The sequence below is a fragment of the Dermacentor albipictus genome, chromosome 2 (genome assembly GCF_038994185.2).
Source record: "Dermacentor albipictus isolate Rhodes 1998 colony chromosome 2, USDA_Dalb.pri_finalv2, whole genome shotgun sequence".
In the NCBI taxonomy this organism is placed as follows: domain Eukaryota; kingdom Metazoa; phylum Arthropoda; class Arachnida; order Ixodida; family Ixodidae; genus Dermacentor; species Dermacentor albipictus.
In genome coordinates, this window is record NC_091822.1 from 26,305,587 (window position 1) to 26,329,237 (window position 23,651).

Below are 23,651 nucleotides of genomic sequence, written 5' to 3' on the forward strand. Positions count from 1 at the left end.
AATGAATTTTTTTTTTATTTCCTGAAAAACACATGTATTTCTTTCTTTTTTTTCAGCACGAAAATTGCTGCAGCTTTCGGTAACGATAGACAAACACCACTGACGCTTCCTAACATCAAAATGTTTTCTCCTTTTTTCTTTGGTTCTACTTTCTTATTGCAAAACATATAAGAATATGCACTGCTGATTTTATACCACAAAAAAATGAAAGAATCGTAAGATTGGAGAAGTGGCGAAAAGAAATGCTCGATTTCTAAAGCGCGTGATGCATTCTGTCGTCTCACTGACAAGTGACATCGGCTTCATATTGAATTTACGTGCGATCAATTAAACAGCTGCAATATTAACAGTCGCATAGTGTGAAAAAGATTGTTAGTGAAGTTTTTCACTTGGCGCTGCCTGATCAAAGCTATTCATTTCATTTTTACATCAAAAAGTGGTTTCCGGTATTTCCAACCTTCCTCACAACATGACCCGGTATACAGCGTATCGCCAAACAAGAACACCAGCGGTAATTGGCGGAAATCGTCGATTTGCTTTTGAATGTTGTTGCATAATGCTCTACTTCTTTCTACTGCACGAAAATCACTATGTTGTTACAATGCCACGCTATTAAACATAAGTACAGTGAACTACCCTTACACTTTGTTATTTTTGATCATTAGGTATTTATTGTAATCCAATCATTGCAGAATTGGATGTCGTGATTTGATAACTTTTATAAAAACTGACAGTAAACCATATTTAGAACTCATTGAACATGTGCAAGAAATGTTCGGAGAATATACTCTGGTGTTGGCGCATAGAACTCTATCAGGATCTAAAAAAATTGTTCAGGGGACCGTGACCTTTCCCATATGATTGAGGTAAAATGTGCTTTTGCCTTATCGCACAGTAGACGCTGAAATAGACGTACTTAGGATTATTATAGTATTGAATACTGCACATAACGCAATGTGTGTGAGCTAAATGGGATAGAATCAAAACTTTTTTGCCTCTTATTTTATGAGAAACGTTTAAACATCTTAGCGACAAAGATGAAAATAGCGAACTTGTGCAAATTGTCATGGGAGGGAATTCACATGCAATATTGTGCAATAATGAGACATTCAGAACTTACTTGGTAGGCCAGCTGCACAGCAGACTTTTCATAGAAGAGGTCCCACATCCTGTCTTGTCCATACTATTAAGAATAAAAAATAAATACATTTGCGTGAAATAAATCTGTACCCGGAATTTGTTTCTGTGCGTAGTAGAAAATGAGTGAAATCAAGCCTCCACCGATATAGCATCTATTCGTTATGAATAACGCTTTCCGGATGCACTAACAGGGTTGTTTGAAAACGTGTTGCTTCCTTTTCATCACTCACGGTGTTTTGTTTTGCGTTCGAACATTGAGCCACTTCCCTCTCTACTACCTTTAGCATCGACGATTAATTTAAAAATACGCATAAGTCACGGAATGTTTGAGCTGAGTACTGAATTACTGCTACAACTTAGGTATAGACACAACGTTGCGTCTGTGTTCTTCATAGTGTATACGCTTATTGTCTGACTAAACTGCACAGACAGATGCAACGATATGCGTTTATATTTGAACAATTAGCAGGCACAATTCTGTGCAGGTGTTGTGCGCGTAAAACACAAGTCGTAACTACAGTCACACATCCGGCCTGTGTATTGCCTGCTAACTTTATTCCACACACAAGAACTAATACCATTTCTAGCTACCACATGATGTGTGTCTATGCGCTAAAAGCTCGCTAAAATCGGGACAAGCAAACTTGAATATCCCAGTGACTGACACCTTCCTGAACGAAGTACACACTTCGCGTGAGCCAAATATGGGCAACAAAAAGAAACACAAAGAAAAAAAAACGTGAAGGAAATAACCCGCTAGGGTTCTCGCAGTCCATTAACCTGGCATTCAAACAGCCCTCACACCGGGGCAACGCACGTTTCCTAATAAAGAACGCTCGCTGCTCTGCGTGGAGGTATAATGATGCATGCATATTGCGCGTGGCCGACGCACGCAGGCGCCCCATCGAAGACTACGCACCCTGTCGAACTGCCGGCTGAACTGGCTGGCGCTGCATTATCCTTTGTAAATAGACATTGTTAATTAGTCTCCAGTTCTTATTCCTTCGTTCGTGTAACAATATCATGTGTGAGAGCTTGCCGTGTGAAAAGCTATCCGAATCTCGTTAGGAGCTCGTAAATACTTAGCTATGATTACGTGAGTGAGTAGAGCATCCGCTTGGTACTTCTATGGATGTATGTATGTTTAAAATCCGCGATCGCTAGTGCAACTAGTATTTGCTCGGTGGCAGAGACAAGGAGAGAGTGGGCTTTATAAACGAAGCAAATTCAAGCATTTTTCGTTCTTATGGGAACACAGTTTAGCTCTTCAACTGGAAACATTGGGACAAGCCACCGGTTTGCTGATTGAGAAGACTGCCTGAACAGCTGCAGGCTTGAAAATGTCAACGTTCAGGTACTTTTTCGGATTCCTTCGGATACTTATGCGCACTCATGCCTGCGAATGCATCTTTGCGTTTGCTGGTACGATACCTGAATGCACGATACCTGAAAGGACATAACCTTATATTTCTCACGTAGAAGGCTCTGTTTTGTTCTATTCAATTGTATTTTTTTGTTACTACAGTATTGTTGCGAAGGAGGTCTAGACCGAACTGCTACTGCCTTTAACCACACATAAAAAAGACGCTCTTATACATTTTTATACTAAGCTTTTTGTAAACGGTAGGTGAAAAACCAAATCACACTGCAGAATGCAAGAAATATAGTTGATTATACTCGTACACCGAATGACCGTTCCTCCCCTTGCAAAGTCTACAAGTGTCGGAAGTCAACCACTGATTTGCCTGGTAGCTTCGAAGCATTAGATAAGCGGACACTAGATCACGAATCCATCGGCATCAAAAGGGCAAGTGTTATTTGTGTTTCACCGCAGAAGTGGCCAATAAGGTTGAATGTGATTTTAGGATAAAAATGTAACTTTTTAGCAAAGAAATCTAGTGTGTTGGGCTTACCAGATGCAGGGGAGGAGGACAATTCTGCTGTTTCACTCAATATTTTATGAGATAAAAAGGTGCATGCAAGTTCCATTATGAAATCATAGTTGCGAAAGTCATGTCCACATGCAACGCGCGGCAGCTACTAAACCGACCAACAAAGTGCTGGTGGCTTCGCAGTGCCCTCCGTGTAGCCGTGCCTTTCTCAAAGAACTGCAACAAATGTGACCATCAAGTTAAGGTGCAGTACAGAAAATCCTCGAAATTTCACAACAGGGTTAATTTCAATCTCCTGCCCTCTGTTCAGCGTGTTTCCCACAAAGGATGACAACGCCTGATTGCGTGTAGATCGTGTTGTTTTGAAACCGACCTCTCTCCCGCAGAACCGGTACGTACGACAGCTAGGCAAATCAGGCTGCTTGTGGCGGGCATCACTGGAATACTTTATAGCATTTTCTGACAGCACAGCTTCTTCGGACAGGCTCTGAGCATTGACTGACTTTAGAAGAACGCGGCTTTTTTTTCTAGCCCAAGGAGCACTCATTTTTCAGCTCAATATATCATAATATTCCAGTTGCAGTGCAAATGGAAAGACATGGACAGTTTTCAGCGAGCTAATGTATGGAAACAACAGAAGCCTTTTCAAGGGTCTGACATGCTGAGGCCGAATTTCTGTTAAGGCCTTGCGCTTTATCGACTTAAAATTTGTTTAAGCTGCAGATGGTGCTTGAAAGGCGTGCACTATGTAAGTTGTTCATATTCAACAGCTTAATTCTTTCACGTTTGAGGCTTGCTTCTATTTGTTTTTGTTCTTTCTTATTTATGTGTTTTTAAATATAGCGTGTCATGATCATGACCACGTATTATCAATGAGCAGCGATCAATTATGACTAGCTTTGTGCATGCTCTACGGACCGCCTGTGTGGAGGCCATAAATTACAAGTTAGCTTTCGTGTGCGCCACTCTTTTTTGTCAGTCCCATGTATCTAATGCCATTATGACTTAGCGATATGAATGCTTGGAGTAAATCAAGCCGCACTGTAGCCAGGAACACAGAGGGTACTGCATTAATTTCGGAACGCACTGAGGCGCCTGAATAGCGACCCTGCTTTACAATAAAAAAATCTTAAGTGATGGAAGAGCTGATCGACTGTTCTGGCAGTCGTAATTATTGCGCAGGGCAATTTAACCAATATGACCAACCCTCCCCCTACTGAAAAATAGGGGTAAGCAAAGCTTGTGCGTGCACCTGACTGTCATCACGGTTAACTGACCCAAAGGCAACGATGCCGGATCGCTTCGGCCTCCTGCTGCCAGTGTTCGCGATCATCTCGTTGCTGTCGGATTGCTTGGTCTCGGGCGGCTGTAACGGCTGGATCGGCGCGCCGACGGCAAGTACTTTCACGGGCGAGTTCTCGCCGCTGCTCTTCGAAGCCTTCTTTCTTGTTCGGGGAACGCACAACGCGTGGGCGTCCCATCCGTTTTTCGAGAGTGAACTGAACGAAAACGAAGCCCGTACAGCGTGTGCGAAACCGTTTGCTGCAGTTTTCTTCCTCAGTGGAAGCGAAATGGCTCCGATTGGTTGGGCGCGTGGCGTCAGCGCACGCCTATGCAACTGGAATCCTTGCTAATGACCCACGCTCCGCCGCTGGTAGAGCAGTCAACTTACCAAACCGTCCTTTCCTGCAGCTGTTCTGTTGCGGGAACAACTGGGTTTTTGGTTTGATCACAACGCCATCAAAACTTGTGAGCCAATGCAAGCTTCACTTGAAAAGGGGCAAGTTCAAAGCGAACGGAAAATTTTTCTTGGGCTTCAGGACTACGTTAAAATGCTCACTCACCGCTTTCTTGAAGCACATGACTTGCTTCATCACGTAAGATGAAATTGCGTCGACGCCCTTTGACGGCAAGGAATCTGGTTTCTTCGAAGGCTCCTGTTCGTAGGCCCTTCTGGTTGCCTTGCTCATGGACAGGACTGAAATGAAAAAAGAACAATTAAATAAACGTTCCCCACTTAGACATCATTGTTTCGTCTCGTCTTGTACTGTTGAATACCAGTCGAATGCTTGCAAACTAACTCTGGCTCTAGCAATACTCCTCTTCGGTGTGATAGGAGTGGATCAGTATACTTACTTTTACATTTTCTTGTATTGTATGGTTTTGCTGAATACCTGTCGAATGCTTGCGAATTAGCTCTGAATCTAGCAATACTCCTCTACGGTGTGATGGGAGTGGATCAGCGTACTGAGTCTTAAAATCAACTTGCACCTGAGAGAACTAGGTTTTTGGTAAAAACCGCCTAGTCGCCAGCCTTAATGTAGTAGTAGTAGTAGTAATAGCAGTAGTAGTAACGTAGTAAGTAGCAAAGTAGTAGCTCGTTGTTCGCAATTATTAATTTTGCATACGCAAAATTGCAGCTTGTGAAAAGCTCTGTAGATATTCGTTGTTATCGAAACTCATTGCATAAAATCAAAGTTGGCGTCGGGCTTGTGGCGGTTCATGGGCATTGAGCAGGATGACCGTGAAGTTGGGAGAATAATGGCGTGCGATACAAAGTAAAGAGAGGGTTCCAGTTTACGCCATGACCTTTTGGGCCTCCAACATCCTTACCCTAAATCACAAACATCTGCTTAATAAATCCTAGTACGCCAGAAAAGAAGATGACTACATTGTGGTCAGATGGGTGCGCTTCCTTAGCGCAAAGGCGACAACTGCAGTACGGCTTCAGCAACCACCTAGGTGGACCTTCCGCTGGTAGTTAACTACAATTTTCGACCCCATCGTATCTTCGGAACGCATCATGGAAAACATCCTGGATCGTTTTGTGACCCACGTAGAGGATTCATTACGCCGGTTCATACGTTGTCACCACAAGAAAGGTCAACATATCATTGCGTGTTACAAAAAGGGTAGCACAACTTTACCAACTCGCCGAACTGAAGGATGTACCTCCATAAATGCATCTTGCTACAAAGACATGAACAGCCGGAAGGAGGCTTGGCAGTTCACTCAAAGCAGAGCCGTCTTTCAACGTTCACAAAGAGAAGCTATGACACAAAGTGATCCTGTAGCAAAACGAAAAGCCTCAGCTGAATTATACCTGTGCCGCCCGGCAGAAAGCGCAAGAGTGGGGTTGAAGATTAATATGCAAAATACAAGGAAAATACAATGTTATGACCGCCAGTGAGCCTCTATAATGCACAGGAGTATGTTTGTATAAGTCAATTGCTCACAGGATACCATAATCCTGTGAAAGAAATTTACAGAGTAATAAAAATAGGTTGGAGTGCATCCGACAGACATTACCAAACCTTTATTGGGAGCTTACCACTGTCGTTAGAAAGATAACTTTACAATTATTGCTTTCCACCAATGCTAACATATAGGGCAATAACTTGGAGAATAACAAAGAAGCTGGAGAACAAGGATCGCGGAAAGAGCGGTGTTACGAAAAATGTTACGCGTAACGGTATGATACAGAAAAAAGAGTGGTGTGGATCAGTTAGCAAAAGGGGAAAGCCATTATTCTAGTTGACATTAAGAGAAAAAAATAGAACTGGGCAAGCCATGTGATGCGTAGGGTAGATAACCGGTGGACAATTGCAAAAAGTTACAGAATGGATGCCGAGGGAAGGGAAGTGGAGTCGAGGACGGCAGAATGGAGGTGCAGCAATGCAATTAAGAAATTTCCAGAGGCTAGCGCAAGAAATATATCCAGAAATTGGGGATTGCAAGGAGAGAGGTTCTGCGTCCTGCCGTTGACATATGAGCATAGGCTGCTGATGATGAGGGTTTAATAAAGCGAATAACTGTCTCTGTCTCTTTTGACCGTTGCCATTGTTGGGCGTATTGAAATGCGAATTGTATAGCATTTCAGCGCAGACTAGGCAAATAACATGACGTGTACACCCCTGCGTGTTATCGTGGACTACGCAACATCATCGAGGACTACGCTTGCACCTTCCTGGGCAATAAAAATGGCGAATTATGAATATACGTGTGGCTTTGGACGGCATGTGCTCGTACTTTAAGTTCCGCAGTTTTCCCACCTTCCAAGTGTCGCGCCACTCGCCACAGACGGGGCTGAGCAGCGCGACACCGCTGCTGCTCACTGGCACCGCCTGTTCACTGGATGGTCTGGCCACCCATGCAGCCGAAGAGAGAAGACGCCTTCGGTGGTAATGGATGGGTCGTTTGTTGCCTGCTGCTGCTCAAACGATGTACCACGTCTATCACCGATCGCGAATTGTGCGTTGACGCAAAAACTCTTTGAAGACGAAGTCTTCCGTGACTATAAAGACAACAGCTGTACGTAAACTTTACGTCCTGGTCTTCAGTTATGCTAATTAGTGAAGTCATGAAAATGTCGCCTGTATCAACCACTTCTGAGCACGTCATAAAACGAAGCAAATGATCTGTTGTGTAATGAGACTTCATTTTTTTGTCCCGGCGCATGATCGCAAGATCACCAGTATCGCGTGAGCGCTCAAGAAAAAAAAAGTCACAGTTTCGCTCGACAGGCGAAGCATCGATTGCGAGAGCAAATTAGTAGATAGCTATGCCAAGTAAGCATAGGCTTATCTACCGCTCAAACTTTGAAACATTCGCTTGCAAACTCAATACCCAAGCATGGTGTCAGCGCGCACAAGTAACATGAACACATGACATTCGATGAGCGCTGACATTCACAAATTAACTAGCATAGTGTCAGCGTGCACAAGCTAACATGAATACATCACATTCGATGAGCGCTGACAGTCGCTTCGGAAAGGCTGGTGTGAGCAAGCGCGGCAGCAACAGTGAGCGAAGGGACCTTCGTGCGGTCTACCACTTCGGCGCAAGAGCGGCGAGAACACGGCGCGCACAAACTATGAGCCGTCTGCATATCCCATTGAAGAGACGGCGTTCGCGACCGCACGCTCCCTTGCAAACTGCGCAATATCTGGCGGAGTCGAAGCCGCCTCTTTCTCCCTCCTCCCGTGTTGCCTCCCCGCTTTCCTCCATATTGAGCCGCAACCGTCAGTTCCCCTTGCGCCCGGCGGACCTTTTTCCCGTCACAGGTTACTTTCAATATACAGCAACCCGAAGCGCGGGGGGGGGGGGGAGCGTAGAGGCTGCCCGTCGAAGAACATGCCCCCCTCCCTTCCTACCCTCCAACCGGAGCCATGCGCATGACGGATGACGGCGCACTTTCTCTCTTCGGTATCAGGATCAGTTTATTCAAGACAAACACTTATTGCGCGAGATTGAGCTGCGATCACAAGGCTCACCAGCACGTGCTTTCACTCACGGATACAGGACACTGCGCGTGGCGACTATTTTATCGGTTTTCCTATTTATTCGTGCACGTGTCTGGAATATAAACTTGTGAGTTAGCGCTCGTCCTTGTTTTTTCTCGGCTTGCCCTCGTGTCTCCGCGCAAATATTTTATGTGTTTTATTGCCCTTCGGCTTGACACAGAACCTCACGATTTCGACGACGGCAGAAACGCGCATGGAGTGTCCATATAATTTTCATCGCAATGAAAAAAAAACGATGCAAGATACGCATGGCAGGGAGAGGGGGGAGGGGGCGAGCTGCCATAAAAAGAAAAAGACAACTCAGGGAGGAAGCGGTGCGCGGTATAACACATGTTACATATTTCAGTGAACCGCTAAGCCGTTCAAATGAACCGTTCGTTTCAGCAAGGTGAGCTGTTCCTAGCCGCTCACTGAAGTGAGCTGCTTTGCCCATCCCTATTGCTCGGTAGTCGAAAAAATTCAAAAGCGTAGAGGGAGACTATACAAGGGATCAAAACCTACAAGAGCGTTTCAAGAGACGGGAATCATTGTTGCGCATAGCTGAAGGATGGCGGTAGTTGTCGTTGCCGAGGAAGCGCCAGAGTAAGTGAAATGCGCTTTCTTCTTAGCGCATTGGTAGCGCCTGTGAGTGAACATACAGAAAGCATCTCCGCGAAGCCTCATGTTAGCGCTAGTAGTACCAGTGCATGAGGCGGATTGAAAGATTAGGGTTATTCTTTTTTACCTGCACTGGCTACACTAGTGCAGCTAGTGTAAGAAGTCGCCATTTTTCTTTCCTTGCTGTAGCAAATGGCAGCCCTAATCACCTACACGAAGCTATTTCACAGCACTAGTGCAATATGAAGCCTATGCTTTCTGCACCTGCGGTTTCATAGGTAGCAGACTAGCGTTGTAAATGCGTGGCATAATTTTCTGTGATACTGTCCGCGCTGATATAGCGACGATATTTAATATCCAGTGCAAAGATGGTAGCGAAGTGCTGGCCTGATCATGTGTCACAGAGAAACGTGGTCTCATCTTCCAAAGTAAAATTATCTTACTCGGTGTTATCTTAATTATCTTACTTGGGGGCTCAATCCTATCGCTCGTAACCCGGTCGCAAGATTGAAGTGTGGCATGAATTAGAAGGTAGCTGGCCCATGCCGTCGTCCAACTTATCCATGCTGAGGACGTTGATGAAGGGAAGGACTGCTTCTCGTCGAGAACGAGGATAATGGGTTTAGTTACAGTACTTATATGCAGTTCATCAGTCTAGCATGACTGTGAGAGAAAGTACGTCAGTCTAACACGACTGCTTCAGAGAGTGTCTCAGTCTAGCATGACTGCGTAAGAAAGTGTCTCGAGCACCCGCACAACAGCGGCTTATAAGCACTCGGTCCTCCCTTGATTCCAAGTGGACGGAAAACATTCGTCCAGTCATAGTAAACGCGCCGCCTCTCCCCGTGATGGATTACACACACACACAGGTGCATGGTCCGGAGCCGACGTCAGAGGCGCTTCGTAGAACTCGGAGCCGACCCGGGTAGCGCGACCGCGCCGCACATTGTCTTGCGTCTTGGTCGGCGTGTGGGAACGACGACGACGCGGGAACGACGACGTTCCCGCGGCAACTCCCCCAGCCGTAGCAGATCAGGTCCGCGTTGGAGAGTTCGGTAACACTAGTTGGCCCGCCGAACTCATTCAGTCACAACGGCGACGAGGCTAGAGCGTGACGGTGGAGGTTTCAGCACAAAGCCTGCTTCGTCAAACGCATCCTAGCTGAAGCGACGGAGAGTGGAGAGCGCGCGTATTGTTCCCGACATAAAGTTGACTTAGTCACGCCGTGGCTAGAGGTTGGCGGCGGGGTTCCAAAATGAGGTTGCCACTACTGGCGCAAATGGCTGGCAAACTTGCAATGCAGCTGGGAGTTCTGAACAGTGCCTCCATGGCCCGGAAAATCTCGGCTGTCTAGCGCAGATAACCGCTGGGCAGGAAGAGAACGGCTGGTGGCCAGGGTATGATGTCTTGGCTCGCAGTAACCACTTGTGCAATGATGGCACCGCCCCAAAACACCCAGCAAAGACAGGCAACTGCAAAAAGAGCCCCACAACACGGCTCTGCGCCGAGATGACGTACATTGGTTCTCACTTTAGACCCACTAGGCTTCAAATAAAACATAAGTGCAGAAACAAAAATGCTGCATTTCGCTATGCCGATTTCTGAAGCAATATCGTGCTAAAATATTCCGCAATCATGGAAGGAATCCTGCTAAATGAGAGGGGATCTTCTTGGCTTAACCAAATTAACACTAGTAACCCTAAAATTTAGTCGGGACCCTCAAACGTAGAATTGAAATTAGCCTGCTCAAACCATCCGCATTGCTATGCAACTTTCCCTTCTTATATCTAACGGAGAAGTTTTACTCTTGGAGAGTGGGACTCCATCGGAGCATGCGGCCATTTTTGTGTGACATTTGATTGAGCCACGTCAGAGGACAGGGGTCGGTTTTGAAGATGAATTTCGCTCCGTACAAATAACACAACTTCTGGGCCGCCCAAACTAAACAAACGAATCCCTTCTTTGAAGCGCTGTAGGCTTCCTCTCTTACATTTAGTTTACGGCTGGCATAGAGGATAGGATGCTCCTCGTTATCGCCGCCGACCTAAGTACCACGCGCATACCTATGTCGCTTGCGTCGCATTGAACTATGAATTCCTTTGTGTAGTCTGGCGCGCGAAGCATAGGACGAGAAACCAATGGCGTTTTCAAACTTTGGAAAGCATTCTCTTTGTCCTTATCCCAGTGAACGCTACTCGGTGCTCCCTTTCGGAGGGCGTCCGTTAATGGACTTACCATTTGCAAGTAATTCGGAATGTACCTTTGATAGTACCCCAGAAGACCCCAAAAAATTAACGAAGGTCTGTTTTCGTGCGCGGCAGAGAAAATTCTCCAATCGTAGCTATTTTCAGCTCGGCCGGCCGTCTCATGCACTGACCGACAACATGGCCCAGATAAGTAACCTGCGAACAACCTAACCTACACTTCACTTCCCTCAACCGTGAGAACACCTGTTTAAGGTGCGATACGTGTTGTTCCCAGCTGTCCGAAAAAATTGCTACATCATCCAGATATGGCAAGGCGAACTCCTGCAAGTCTTTTAGGACAATATCCATCAACATAGAGAAGCTAAACGGCGCATTCTTCAGCGAGAGGGCGAAAAGTGCCTAATGGTGAGATGAATGCGGCATAGCGGCTGGTACTTTCTGAAATGGGAACTTGCCAGCGCCCGCGCACGAGATCTATAGTTGAAATGTGTTTAGCAGCGTTAACTCTTTCAATTCGGTCCTCAATGTTGAGTATCGGGTACAGCTGATCCCTAGTGATGGAATTTCACTTCGTGTAGTCAACACACTGACGAGAGTCCTTGTTAGGGGTTTCTACCAGTATTAGTGGTGACGTGTAGTCACTCTCAGCGGGCTCAATAACTCCCAACTCTAGCATGCGCTGTATCTCTGCCTCCATAATTTCTCTCTCTCCTGGAGATACCCTGCAAGGCTTTGATCTTATGGGTTCGGTTTATGTCAGCTCTATTTCATGCGTTATTAGTTCGGTTCTACCTGGCCAATCGCTAAACCTGTCGATATATTCCGCTAACACCCCTTTTAGCTGATCTAGCTGCTCGGGTCTTAGAGCGTGCGAGCTTACCGCATGTTTTACTACTTCTTCTAGGCCGATTTGAGAGTCGGAGGGCGCCTTATACTCCTTAAACGTGGTACTAGTGCCATCCTGCTCTTTGATGGTATAGTTAACGACTCCGCACCGCTCTATATACGGCTTCATCAAATTGCAGTGATATATCCTCACCTCCTTCCTGCAACCGGGCATTTTCAGAGCATAGTTAGTATCTGAAAGTTTGTGCAACACTTTAACGGGCCCGTCCCAGTGAAATTCAAGCTTCTTCTTGAAGGTTTGAGGATCATTACCTGGTCTCCGGCGTTAAACGTACGAAGCCTCGCATTCTTGCCGTAATAGAATTTGGCGTTCTCTTGAGCTACTCCCATGTACTTTCCGACTACTTCTTGGGTTGCACTTAGCCGTTCCAGCAGATTTAGCACGTATTGAACCACGGTTGGACTCTCCCTTTTATCCTCCCACATCTCTCTTGACATTCTCTGTGGAGAACGGAGTGTTCTCCCATACACTAGCTCTGCTGGCGAGAAACCTGTCGCTTCATGTGGAACCGTTCGCAAAGCAAACAATGTTGCCGGCAGACAGTTCTCCCAGTCCTCCTTATGCTCGTAACAGAGCGCACGCAAAACTCGCTTAAGCACTGAATGACACCTCTCTACACTGTTTGACTAAGGGTGATAGACAGAACTGTGTATTAACTTTACCCCGCACTTTTGCGAAAATGTGGAAGTCAGTGCGCTGGTGAATACTGACCCTTGATCCGCCCGAATTTCAGCTGGAAACCCAACTCGTGCAAATACTGTCAAAAGTGCGTCTACTACTTCAGTGGAGCTGCGCTCTTTCAGAGGGATTGCTTCTGGAAACTTTGTAGCCGGACACACCATGGTAAACAAGTACCTGTAACCTGTTTTTGTTTTTGGTAGAGGCCCTACCGTGTCTATTACAAGTCGTCTCAAAGGTTCTTTTATTAAGGGCACTACCTCTAGTGGAGCTTTTCATGTTTTTCATAGTTTACCAGAGCGCTGGCAGGCGTCGCATGATCTTACAAAGTTTTCTACGTCTTTGAAATAGCCAGGCCAGTAGTATATATCTATAGTCTGTAGTCTAGTCTATAGTCTATGTAGTCTATATAATATAGTATAATCTATAGTCTATAGTAGTCTATATCGGTCAGAGTGGAAGGTGTCTTAATGAAATACTTCTAGAACACAGGTAGAAAGTGGGTAATTACCTCGATGGGAATCTTTCTGTACATTGTCATGACTGTGGAATACAGAACAAGAAGCCGTGTAAACCCTTGTTCAACATGTGTCGGATAGCAGCCAGAATAACAAAAGGGATGTTAGAGAGATAATTGAAGCAGATTGCATTTGAAAGGCTCCTGCGTCAGCACACCTTCTGTTTTTCTGTCGTTCAATGAAACAAAGTTTCTGTGTATGGCCTCCTGATGTCGCCATTTCGGTCTTGTAACGTCCTGAAGGAGTGATGCAGTTTGTAAACACACGATCAGTTGGAAATACGCGCTTGTGTTGTGTACTCCTCACTGGTCCTTGTGTGTGCGCGTTTTACCATGACTTGAAATTCAAATCCCCGTTTCCCTTTTCTTTTGCCTTTCTGCTCTCTGCATTGGGGACGACAGCGGTAGTGAGGTTTGACGACTTTGCAGTTGCACTTAAATTAAGTATCGTGAATTATCCCCATTAGGCGGCAAATAACAGTTAAGTAACAAAATGTATTTGCTTTAGAACTTTATTCTCATTACTATTATGTTATCTTCTGCTAAAATTGGAAGGCTAATTATTTCTTCAGTGTGGATAATTATTGCCCCTTCCGGATTAACCTTATATGCTATAATCTTGTGTTTTATAGGGAATCGAATTATATTATTCGCGAATGCATATGGTCCCTGTACTACAGAAATGTCTTGTCTATGTCCTTCTTGATAAAATTTTAGTGATTCTGATGCTTTATATGACCGTGCTAAGTTTGCTTGTATGATGTCTAATGTGTCTGACCAAGGATGTGTTCGAAGTTTGGTGTTGAAAGCGTTAGAAGCCATGTTTGCGGTCCAAAGTTTAAGTTAAGGCGTCCAATGATTCTCGTTTTCTCTAGTTCAATTTTTGAGACATAACAAGGACGCTCCCAATACATCATAGAATGGTCAAATTCCTGGATTCCTCACCCTCGCAGATTCTGCATTGGGGGTCGTCCTCACTGTCGTTCTATTGGTGTCCTCTTTGTCCACAGTTGGCGCAACGAGAAGGCCAGTCACATTCAAAAGCCGTGTGCCCATGGGAGGCACGCCTAATGGACCTGGGGAAGATGTGGTCGAAGATAGAGCATTTTGAACAACCGATGTTCAAAAACCTACTATTTCCGATGGTGGATACACCATTGCGGTTTAGGGCGAAGACGACTGTCATTCCTTGTCTTCTTTTCCAGTTCATTTTTTATTTCGATGTCCTCTGGAGTAGAGGACAGATGGTTTTGCGTGTTTACTCTTTCTAGGAGAGTTTCTACGTCTGTATATTCTTTGAGTCCGACAACCTTGATTTGAAGTCGATTTTCTTTAGGCAACTTTGCTGTCAGCTTTTTGAGATCAGCATCCTTTTGAAAATGGTTAAAAAGCTTGTTACAAGCTCTTTTTGATGAGGTCGTAACCACAGCACCTTCTCCCCCATTTCTCATTGTCGCATCCTGCAAACAAAGCGTCACAGGATCAACTATCTTTCTGATGAGAGCGGCAACTTAATTTTTCTGTAGTGACCCAGACGAGACGACAAGGGCCTAGGTCGGTCTTGGGCTTGCTTCTATTGACACACGTTCTTCTTTTATTGTTAATGAATCCTCCTTTCTTTCTATTCTTTCATCCGAGGACCTGCACTCGAGCTCTTCAATCCTCCCTGTTTGGTACGCAATCTCTTGTGCTTGCTCCATGATGATAGTTTTCATTTTTTACTTTTCTGTGGGGATTGTTTCAATCATTTGCGCGACCTTTTCGTCTCCCCCCGTTAGGGTCAAAATCCTGATCAGCGCCTTCATTGTAGTTCTGTCTACGTTTGAAAGTCTTGAAAGATTTGTCACCTTTGCTGGTTACCTTGAGATCTGGGAAGCTCTGTGTTCTTCGGGGTTGGCTTCCAATATTTCTTCTTGGTTGCCGTCATTTTTAGCTTGGGGCTCACTTTCGCCATCCCATGTGGTTACTCCTGAAACACCGTCTTCCTGTTCGGTTTCATCAAAGTCCTCGTTTTGCCTTTGTCTTCTTTCATGGAGTCCTGGTTCTTTTGGTTGGCTGTACTCAGTCGCACCATTCCCCTTTCTCGGTAGCTCATCCTCATGCACATCCTCAGGAGCATCCTCTTGGGATGCAATTTCTCCTTCGGTTTCTTTTTGTTTGGCTTGAGTTTCTTTGAGCTGCTACTCTAGCTTTCTTCTGACACGGATTCTCCACCAAATGAAGTGGGGCGGAACGTTTTTGCCATGGGCTCTAAGACAGAGCTGCCAGCTGGCAGAGTTCCGTGAGTTTCTTCACTTTTGGATGCATCACATTTCTTCTTCTCAATGCCTCGGAGCATTTTGAAGTTTCCAAACTTTAGACAGTCGTCAACTGCTTGAAAAGCCTTCCCCTCAAGCAAAGGAGGCATGCTTCACTTCCTTAGGCACTCAGGAGTCTTCTCGAGCCGTTTTTAGCGTTCCAGGGCCACTTTAGGCAAGAAGCGGCTAATCCGCCAAATTTAGCCAGACATGACAAAAGACACGAGCAACGCTGTGCATTCTAGGACAGCTATTCGATTTCTAAGCTTTCCTTTGCCTCTACAAGCCCGCTATTTTTCCACGTTGTTCTTCGTAATTTGCTGAATCCAACGGTATGTTTGGCTTTCTCTTGGACCAAAAATTGGCGAAGTTACAGCCGTTTACATTACAGCCGTTATTAACGGCTGTAACGCCGTCATTACAGGCGTTACAGCCGTTACAGCCGTTTACAGCCGTGACATAGTTCCCCAATGGGGACAGCCCAGGAAGTGCGACTTTTAACGCGATAGCGTTAAGGAGCTCGTGTCGCAGAAAAGCCGGTGTCGTCGGCATCGGCGTCGGTGTCCGCGGCGTTGACCGTGAGCGATAAATCACTGCAGGCACTGCATAAATAAAAAGCAACTTCCAAGATGGGCTGGGTGGGAATCGAACCCGGGTCTCCGGAGTGTGAGACGCAGACGCTACCACTCAGCCACGAGTTCGATGCTTCCAAACGGTACAAACGCGGCTCTAGTGAATGCGGCGTTACCTTCGAAACGAGCAGTGGAAAATTATACTGCGGTGTATATCGGTAATTATCAACATGTAACTTACAGAAGTCGCAATTACGCGAGTAGCGAAGTGCGTTTCCGCTGCATTTCTTCTGCGCTTTCCGCACACGCAGAGCCATCTTGCGGCAAACACAGAAGACCCCCTCCTCTCCATGTACGGTGCGGCCCCGACAGATGGCGCGCCACGCGCGCATTGGAGCTGTCCGAGGACTGGTGCGAGGCGGCCCGGACTCTCTCTCCCCTGACAACGCTTCGCCTTGCTCCCTCTGCAGAATCAAGCGTCCTTCCTTTCTTTAGATCACTATCTGTCCTCTCTGCCCGTGCCGATCACGACGTTTGGCTGCCGTGCATCATTTCGCCCTCCGAGATATTGAGCTCTTTGGTTCGTTCCGCTTGCTCAGGCGCACGTTTCGTTGCTGCGCCGAACGCTGCGTTGCTCGACCATATGGCTCGACGCTCACCGCGTCCGATGCGGGGCGCCTCGTAAGTGATGGCTGCCCTGTAGCCCATTGTCTTACACCCCTTGGCGGGTCGACGGGAACGCTGTCACGTTCCACTCTTGAAGGCGAAGCTTAAGCGTCCTCCAATTTTTCTTCTTCAATATGAACCCTCAAGAAGCCTATAAAATTCTGTGGTTGAACAAAAAGTTGCCGTGCAAAAGTGCGACTTTTAACGCGATAGCGTTAAGGAGCTCGTGTCGCAGAAAAGCCGGTGTCGTCGGCATCGGCGTCGGTGTCCGCGGCGTTGACCGTGAGCGATAAATCACTGCAACACTGCATAAATAAAAACCGACTTCCAAGATGGGCTGGGTGGGAATCCAACCCGGGTCTCCGGAGTGTGAGATGGAGACGCTACCACTCACCCACCAGTTCGATGCTCCACCGGGTAAAGTGCCCCTAGGGCAATTTTACCCGGTGGAGCATCGAACTGGTGGGTGAGTGGTAGGGCACTTTTACCCGGTGGAGTTGGCTTTTCACGTTGTTTACAAGCTCTTAGTAGCAGTGCTGCACCCTTACAAGATTCCGGCGCCCATGCCGGCAGGAAAACCACATGTAAACAATGCTTTTTTCACGCAATTTTCACTCTTCGAAGCGTTCTCTTTGCTCATCGAAAGTTCCTCGTATCTTCGGGCACCTCGGCACTTCCTTTCCTCCAAGTTTGAGCGGCAAGAAGGATTGATTATACCACTTTTCACTGCGGTGGTGGTCAAAACAAAGATGGCCGCCCAGGGGCCCGAAATGCGCCGAAAACCACTGATATCTCGACTTCTAGGCCGTTTCAAGTGGCGATTCCTGTGTCCAGAGGTGCCTGAAATGTTTATATACGAGTAGTATGAAATTTCAGAGTTGTACTCACTTTTTGTTATTGAATGATGAAAAAACCCGCTCCCGGGCGAACCAGTGGCCGCAGATGCTGGAGCCGACGCTGATGATCAACCAGCCTAGACAGCAGGTTTGTACAGTCTGCTTACAACTGGGCCGTCGATCTACACTGAGGAATGCTTTACCCCGGATACCCCCTCGGAAAGACCAGCGGTGCTACCAACTCAACACCGAAACATGTTTGCAATACACAGTATCAATCCTGCAGTCGCGACCATCCAACTTTACGTCCCGCGTCAAGCTCCTGCCGACCAAGGACTGGGCGCGTCGGGCACATTAGCAGAGCGAACTAACTGAGAATCCGACATCATAAGAGGCGGCCCCACTACCCAAGCCAGAGAGGCGCTCGCGGTCCCGATCCCGATCACTGCACCAGCGACTCCAGTCTTGGTCTGGCACCGGCTCCCTTTCAGCCACAAGAAAGTGCCACGCTATGCCAACCGAAAAGGGCACCACATTTCAAAGAACAGACTGGCCTCGGGAAGCCACAAATCACTACGCACGAACGCACCCCGCCCGGGCAGCTATGTTGCACCATGGGCCCACCCAAGCTGTTCGCCCATCCCACCGCCCCCCTCCCGCTACACACAAAACAACTAGCCACATCACAGCGTACTGATCCTGATCCCGACACCCTTCGCGCGGACTTGCGTCGCTAGAAACAGCAGGCCTTGCCGCGACACGTTAATAGCTCTGACAAGAAATAATAATAATCAGCAGCAGCAGCATTCTTATGTTCATTGCAGGACGAAGGAATTACCGCGGCCCTGTGCGAACTGAGTCCCAACTAGTGCCCACGAATTTCCTGATTTCATCGGCCCACCTAGTCTTCTGCCGTCCTCGACTGCACTTCCCATCTCTAGGCACCCATTCTGTAACCCTAATGGTCCACCGGTTATCTAACCTGCGCATTACATTGTCATTAAGAGAAAAAAATGGAGCTGGACAGGTCAATTCAAACATTGTCTATAGCCGTTTGCTCTCTTATCCAAAGCACTCTCTTTCTGTCTGTTAACTTTATGCCTAGCATTCTTCGTTTCTTCGCTCTTTGAGAGGTACTTGTTCTCAAGCTTATTTTTGAGTCTTTGTCCATATGTCAGCACCGGTAAAATGCACTGATTGTAGACCTTCGTTTTCAATGACAAAGGCAAGATTCCAGTCAGGAGCTGACAATGTCTGCCGTATGTGTCTAAACCCATTTTTATTCTTCTGTGAATTTTTTCCTCATGACCAACGTTCCCTGTGAGTAATTTATCTAGGTAAACGTGCTCCTTACAGACTCTAGAGCCTGACTGGCGATTCTGAACCCTCGTTGCCGTGCCCGGCTATTCACGATTATATTTGTCTTCTCAACTTTAATCTTCAACCTCACTATTACCCTCTGCCTGTTAAGGTCCTCAATCATTTTTTGTAACTCGTCTGCAGTGTTGCTGAACAGGGCAATGTCATCTGCAAAACGAAGGTTGCCAAGATATTCAACGTTGACTCTTACTCCTAAGCCTTCCCAGTTTAATAGCTTGAATCCACCTTGTCCTGCCACTTCCAAGCACGCAGTGAATAACGTAGGATAGATTGTGTTTCCTTGTCTAGCCCTTTTCTTTGCAGGTATCTCCCTACGTTTCATGTGTAGAAATAAGGTAGCTCTGCCGATATTTTACAAGATATTTATGTAGGCGGCCTGTACTCCTTAATTAGGTAAAGTCTCTATTACTGATGGTATCTCTACAGAATCAAATGCTTTTTCGTAATCTACGAAAGCCATATAGAGAGGGTTATTGCACTCTGCGGATTTCTCGATTACCTGAATAATGGCACGGATGTGATCCACTGTCGAGTATCCCTTCCTGATGCGAGCCTGTTCACTTGGTTGACATAAGTCCAGTGTTGCCCTCGTTCTATTGGAGAATATTTTGCTGAATATTTGATATATTACTAGGAGTAAGTTATTGGGCCTATAATTTTTCAATTCTTTAGCGTCTCCATCTGTAAGGAGTTGTATAATGTTTGCATGGTTCCAGTTTTTTGAGACCATTGAAGTCAATAGACACTTCATATAAACAGCCGGCAGTTTTTCAAGCATTGTGTCAGCTCCACCTTTAAGCGAACTGTTAATCCACCTTGTCCTGCCACTTTTCTCAGTTTTATGTCTTGCAAGACCCTTCTGACCTCATCGCTAGTTATAGAAGGAGTCTTTGCAACCTGTTTATTGCTGCTTCGAATGGATGTGTTGTGGCTTCTCTGGGTAGTATACAGGTCAGTATAGAATTCTACGGCTGCTTTTACTATACCTTCAACATTGCTGATGAAATTACCCTGCTTATCTTTGAGAGCATACGTCTTGGTTCGTCCGATGCCAAGTTTTTATGCGGAGCATATTACTAGAGCTCAACCCAGCACCTCAGGCGCGGTGGTGTCGCCTTCAATACTACGTGACACCGTGACGTCATGACAGAGGAGAAACGGGGCTCCAACTCGCGCCGTCTCTCGCGGCGTCGCCTTCAAGGCTGACCACGTGACACCGTGACGTCACGACAGAGGAGAAACGGGGCTCCAACTCGCGCCCTCGCTCGTGGCGTCGCGACGGTATATAAGCAGCTGCGCTTGCCTCTGCTAGACACTCACGAGGTGAGATGCCTCCTGGAGACAGAGCTGCTCGTTGGAATGAGAAGCGAAGGTTGCGGCGTGCTACAGAGACTGTTTCTAGGTAGCTTTGCTACGGCGCAGTGACTACGCGCCCCGCATCGGACGCGGTGAGCGTCGAGCAACGCAGCGTTCGGCGCGAAAACGAAATGTGCGCCTGAGCAAGCGCCGCACGCCTGAGCCGACGCCGACGACACCGGCTTTTCTGCGACACGAGCTCCTTAACGCTGTCGCGTTAAATTGAAGGCTAGTATGCTTCGCATCCTGGGCTTAACCTTAGCTAAGCCACAGCCATTTTTTTTTCTCACATATCTTATGCTGCATCCGTTTTTACGACTTCCTCAGTCTTTCTGATGTTATGATTTTGAATACCCCTTATTTTCGCCTTCTTATCAGTTTTGAGAGTTCCATGAATTCTATATTATCTCTTCAGTTTGACCCGATCATTCTTTGTCTTTTCTTTATTAGGTCTTTTGTTCCTTGGGAGAGCTTGCCTACTGGCTGCCTTAGTGTCATACCGCCCACTTCAATTGCTCCCTCTGAAGCCAGCCTAGTTACGATTTCATTACGGCTACAAGAAATACTGAGCAGGATTATGGAAGCCGCCACCACCATCCACTCACGTTCGAACAAACACTCCTAGACATCAAGATGGAGCTTCATCAACAAATTCAGTAGATGTTCCAACAGATGGAGCCACAACATTTCCCGCACCTTGTCCTACAACATGCAGCAGACAAACTCTACCCTACATACCTACCTCTTCACCCAAAAATGATGATGGTGACGGGTAACTGCGATGAAGTTACGAACTGCAAAGGATTGAGGTGTAAGCGGAGTTTCCTGCAGCAGTTCGTTATCCATGTCGCCAGACGCACGCGACCTGATGCTCCTCTGAGAAACACATTGACCACCCATACAGTTTGAGCACTCGTGTTCAAGCGCCTCACGGACTTAACGCACTTGATCAACACAGACATCTTCAGTCCGATGCTCAAAATATCCCGCAAAATACCACGCGACTTATCCTTAAACTACACACATTACCGCGCTCACACCACCACAGATGCCCTTTCATTTTCACCAAATTAAACAACCCAGCAATTTAGCAGCTTATATGACAAAATTTCAATGGCCACCATATCCCCTAGGGTTACCCTAGGGGCACCCAAATGGAACGAGCTGTGGCACCTAATATGCAAGCTGCGCTGCACCCTCCTAATAGATCCCACACAGCAGACGTGAGTTGCAATGGTGCCACTTTCGACACTTTCCCGGACCGCATTATGGTCAAAGGGATCGGAGCACGCAGCCAGCGGTGCACAATCAACTAAATCCTCAGCGGCAACCATTGCGTGATCGACATCGCTCTCCCACTCGAGAATGCACGTAGCTCAGAGAGAAAAATAAGACTCACGGACAGGCATCAGTTGCGACAGCGGTGCGCGTTCCCTCTCCGGTTGCTTTCTGGAATCTACCGCCGCCTCGGTCATCGTCGATGGCGAACGAATAAAAATATTTTCGTCCGCGTTTTGTCCTCCTGCTACCGATGCTGTTTGCATCCGAAGGGTCCGCAGTGACAGTCGTTGCACAACACTGTGCAAACGTGGCGTAGTATTGTGCTTGCACCTTGCGCAAGCACCTCCGATCTCATACCACGCAGCCTTGGTTGTCCTAAGCGTTACTCATCAAACAGAGCATAGTTCGACAAAGGTAACTGTTTCTAAGCGTCGTCGCCCGATGTCGCTGTGTGACAAGGCTGTCGGAGGAGTCGATGGTTCGTGCATACAAAGAATTCAACACTGTGGAAGCAAGAGAGATTTCTTGCAGTGGCTTTATTCGCACTTAAATATGGCTCGAAGTTTTTAAAGCGAAAGCTTTTGTAAGCGCGTCGAGCCGAGTTTCGCCATCGTCAGCAGTTTGGCCTTCATTTGACCGCAGATTGGCCGTAGCCTTAGCAACGCATCACGTGACTCGACACGCCGAGCTCAAATGCCACCGCCGTGGCGCATGCGCTCTCCGCAGCTGGCTCGCCGCCTGACCAACTGTTTCGCCGTGCGCCTGGCTAAGAGGAACACTGCGCTCACCTAGTCAGAGCGAGCTGGCCCCGAACACTTTCAAGATCGACAAGTGGCCACAGAGGGCGAAAAAATCGACCGTGCGGCGCTGCTGAAGAAACAGGTATAGTAAACCAATTAAGAAGGCTCCCCACTGAGCGCATTCTCTCCCGCTACAGGTGCCGTAGTAAGCGCAATTTTAACCTCCAAAATTTCTTTAACAATAAACGAAGCGTTTTTATTACATGACAAAGAGTACAAAATTATCATTCCTAATTTACATTGCACTATTTATTACCAACTTTGTTACGTTTTTGACATTTTAAACGCAAAATAGCGTTCAGCATCATTAACCTCCCACGTGACCTCTGCGCTGGATTAGAAATTTTTACCGGTATGTTCACGTGCCCGGCAGGTATCGATTCCTTGGTTCGTGCATCGGTTGGTTATTCTGTGCTAACACCAGCTTATTGCGCTTCGATATCTCGCGTTATTTAACTTCGGGGGTAAGCCCGAAAGCTAGGTTTCAGCCGTGAGCCATGATGAACACGTCTGCATTGAAATGGGAGCCGAATGCTGCTCCGACTGGGACGGAAATACCGGTGAGTCGTTTAACATCGCTGCTTCAATCGCTATGCAATATATTCATCTCGGTAACTTACAGGCGGATGCAAATTAATGAGCTAGATGCTGCATTACATATGGGCAGTCAGGACCCTCTGTTGCCGTTTCCGAAATAATGTTTCAGTTGTGAGGCCATCGTTATACGCACATTCACGTAAGCGAAAGCGATATTGGAACGCGCGTCACATTTTTCATATTGTTGTAGGCGTAGCCATGGGTGACTGAGTAGCCTTATCAATATATTTTTTTCCGAGTCCGCCGGCAACTTCTTTTGTCCACAGAGCCGAATAACCATTTGATAAACTGAAACTAAAATACAGAATTTAATGTATTAAACAGCTGCACCCATGATAATTCACCCATATTTTGTACCTGTTGGTTCCAAATGTACTTGTTGTTCAGTTTGGTTTATCTCAGGACATTTATTTTTGCAGCACTGAAACAGTGCATCACGTTCATGCAGAAAAAGAATGCATCATTTCTAAAAGCTCCATGCCTTTCCTCTGTTCGTATCTGAAACCAGCAGTGTGATCTCGTCTAGTATATAAACGAGCACACAAATGTTCTCGTCTGTGATCCTAATAATGCTTAAGCTGTTGACATGCACTGTAGTTACGCAGACAAATTTTACGGAGAGTAC

At 46.6% G+C, this 23,651-nt stretch overlaps 1 protein-coding gene across 1 annotated transcript in view; it reads right to left on the reverse strand.

The window, feature by feature from the left end:
* The window catches only part of LOC135897909 (uncharacterized), a 433,838-nt gene that overhangs the window by 17,533 nt on the left and 392,654 nt on the right, over positions 1-23,651 (reverse strand). Inside the window, exons 18-19 of the mRNA XM_065426601.2 lie at positions 4,877-5,010; positions 1,121-1,183 (exon numbers count right to left, since the gene is read on the reverse strand). Coding sequence (XP_065282673.2) covers positions 1,121-1,183; positions 4,877-5,010 — 197 coding nt within the window. The remainder of the gene's footprint in view (positions 1-1,120; positions 1,184-4,876; positions 5,011-23,651) is intronic.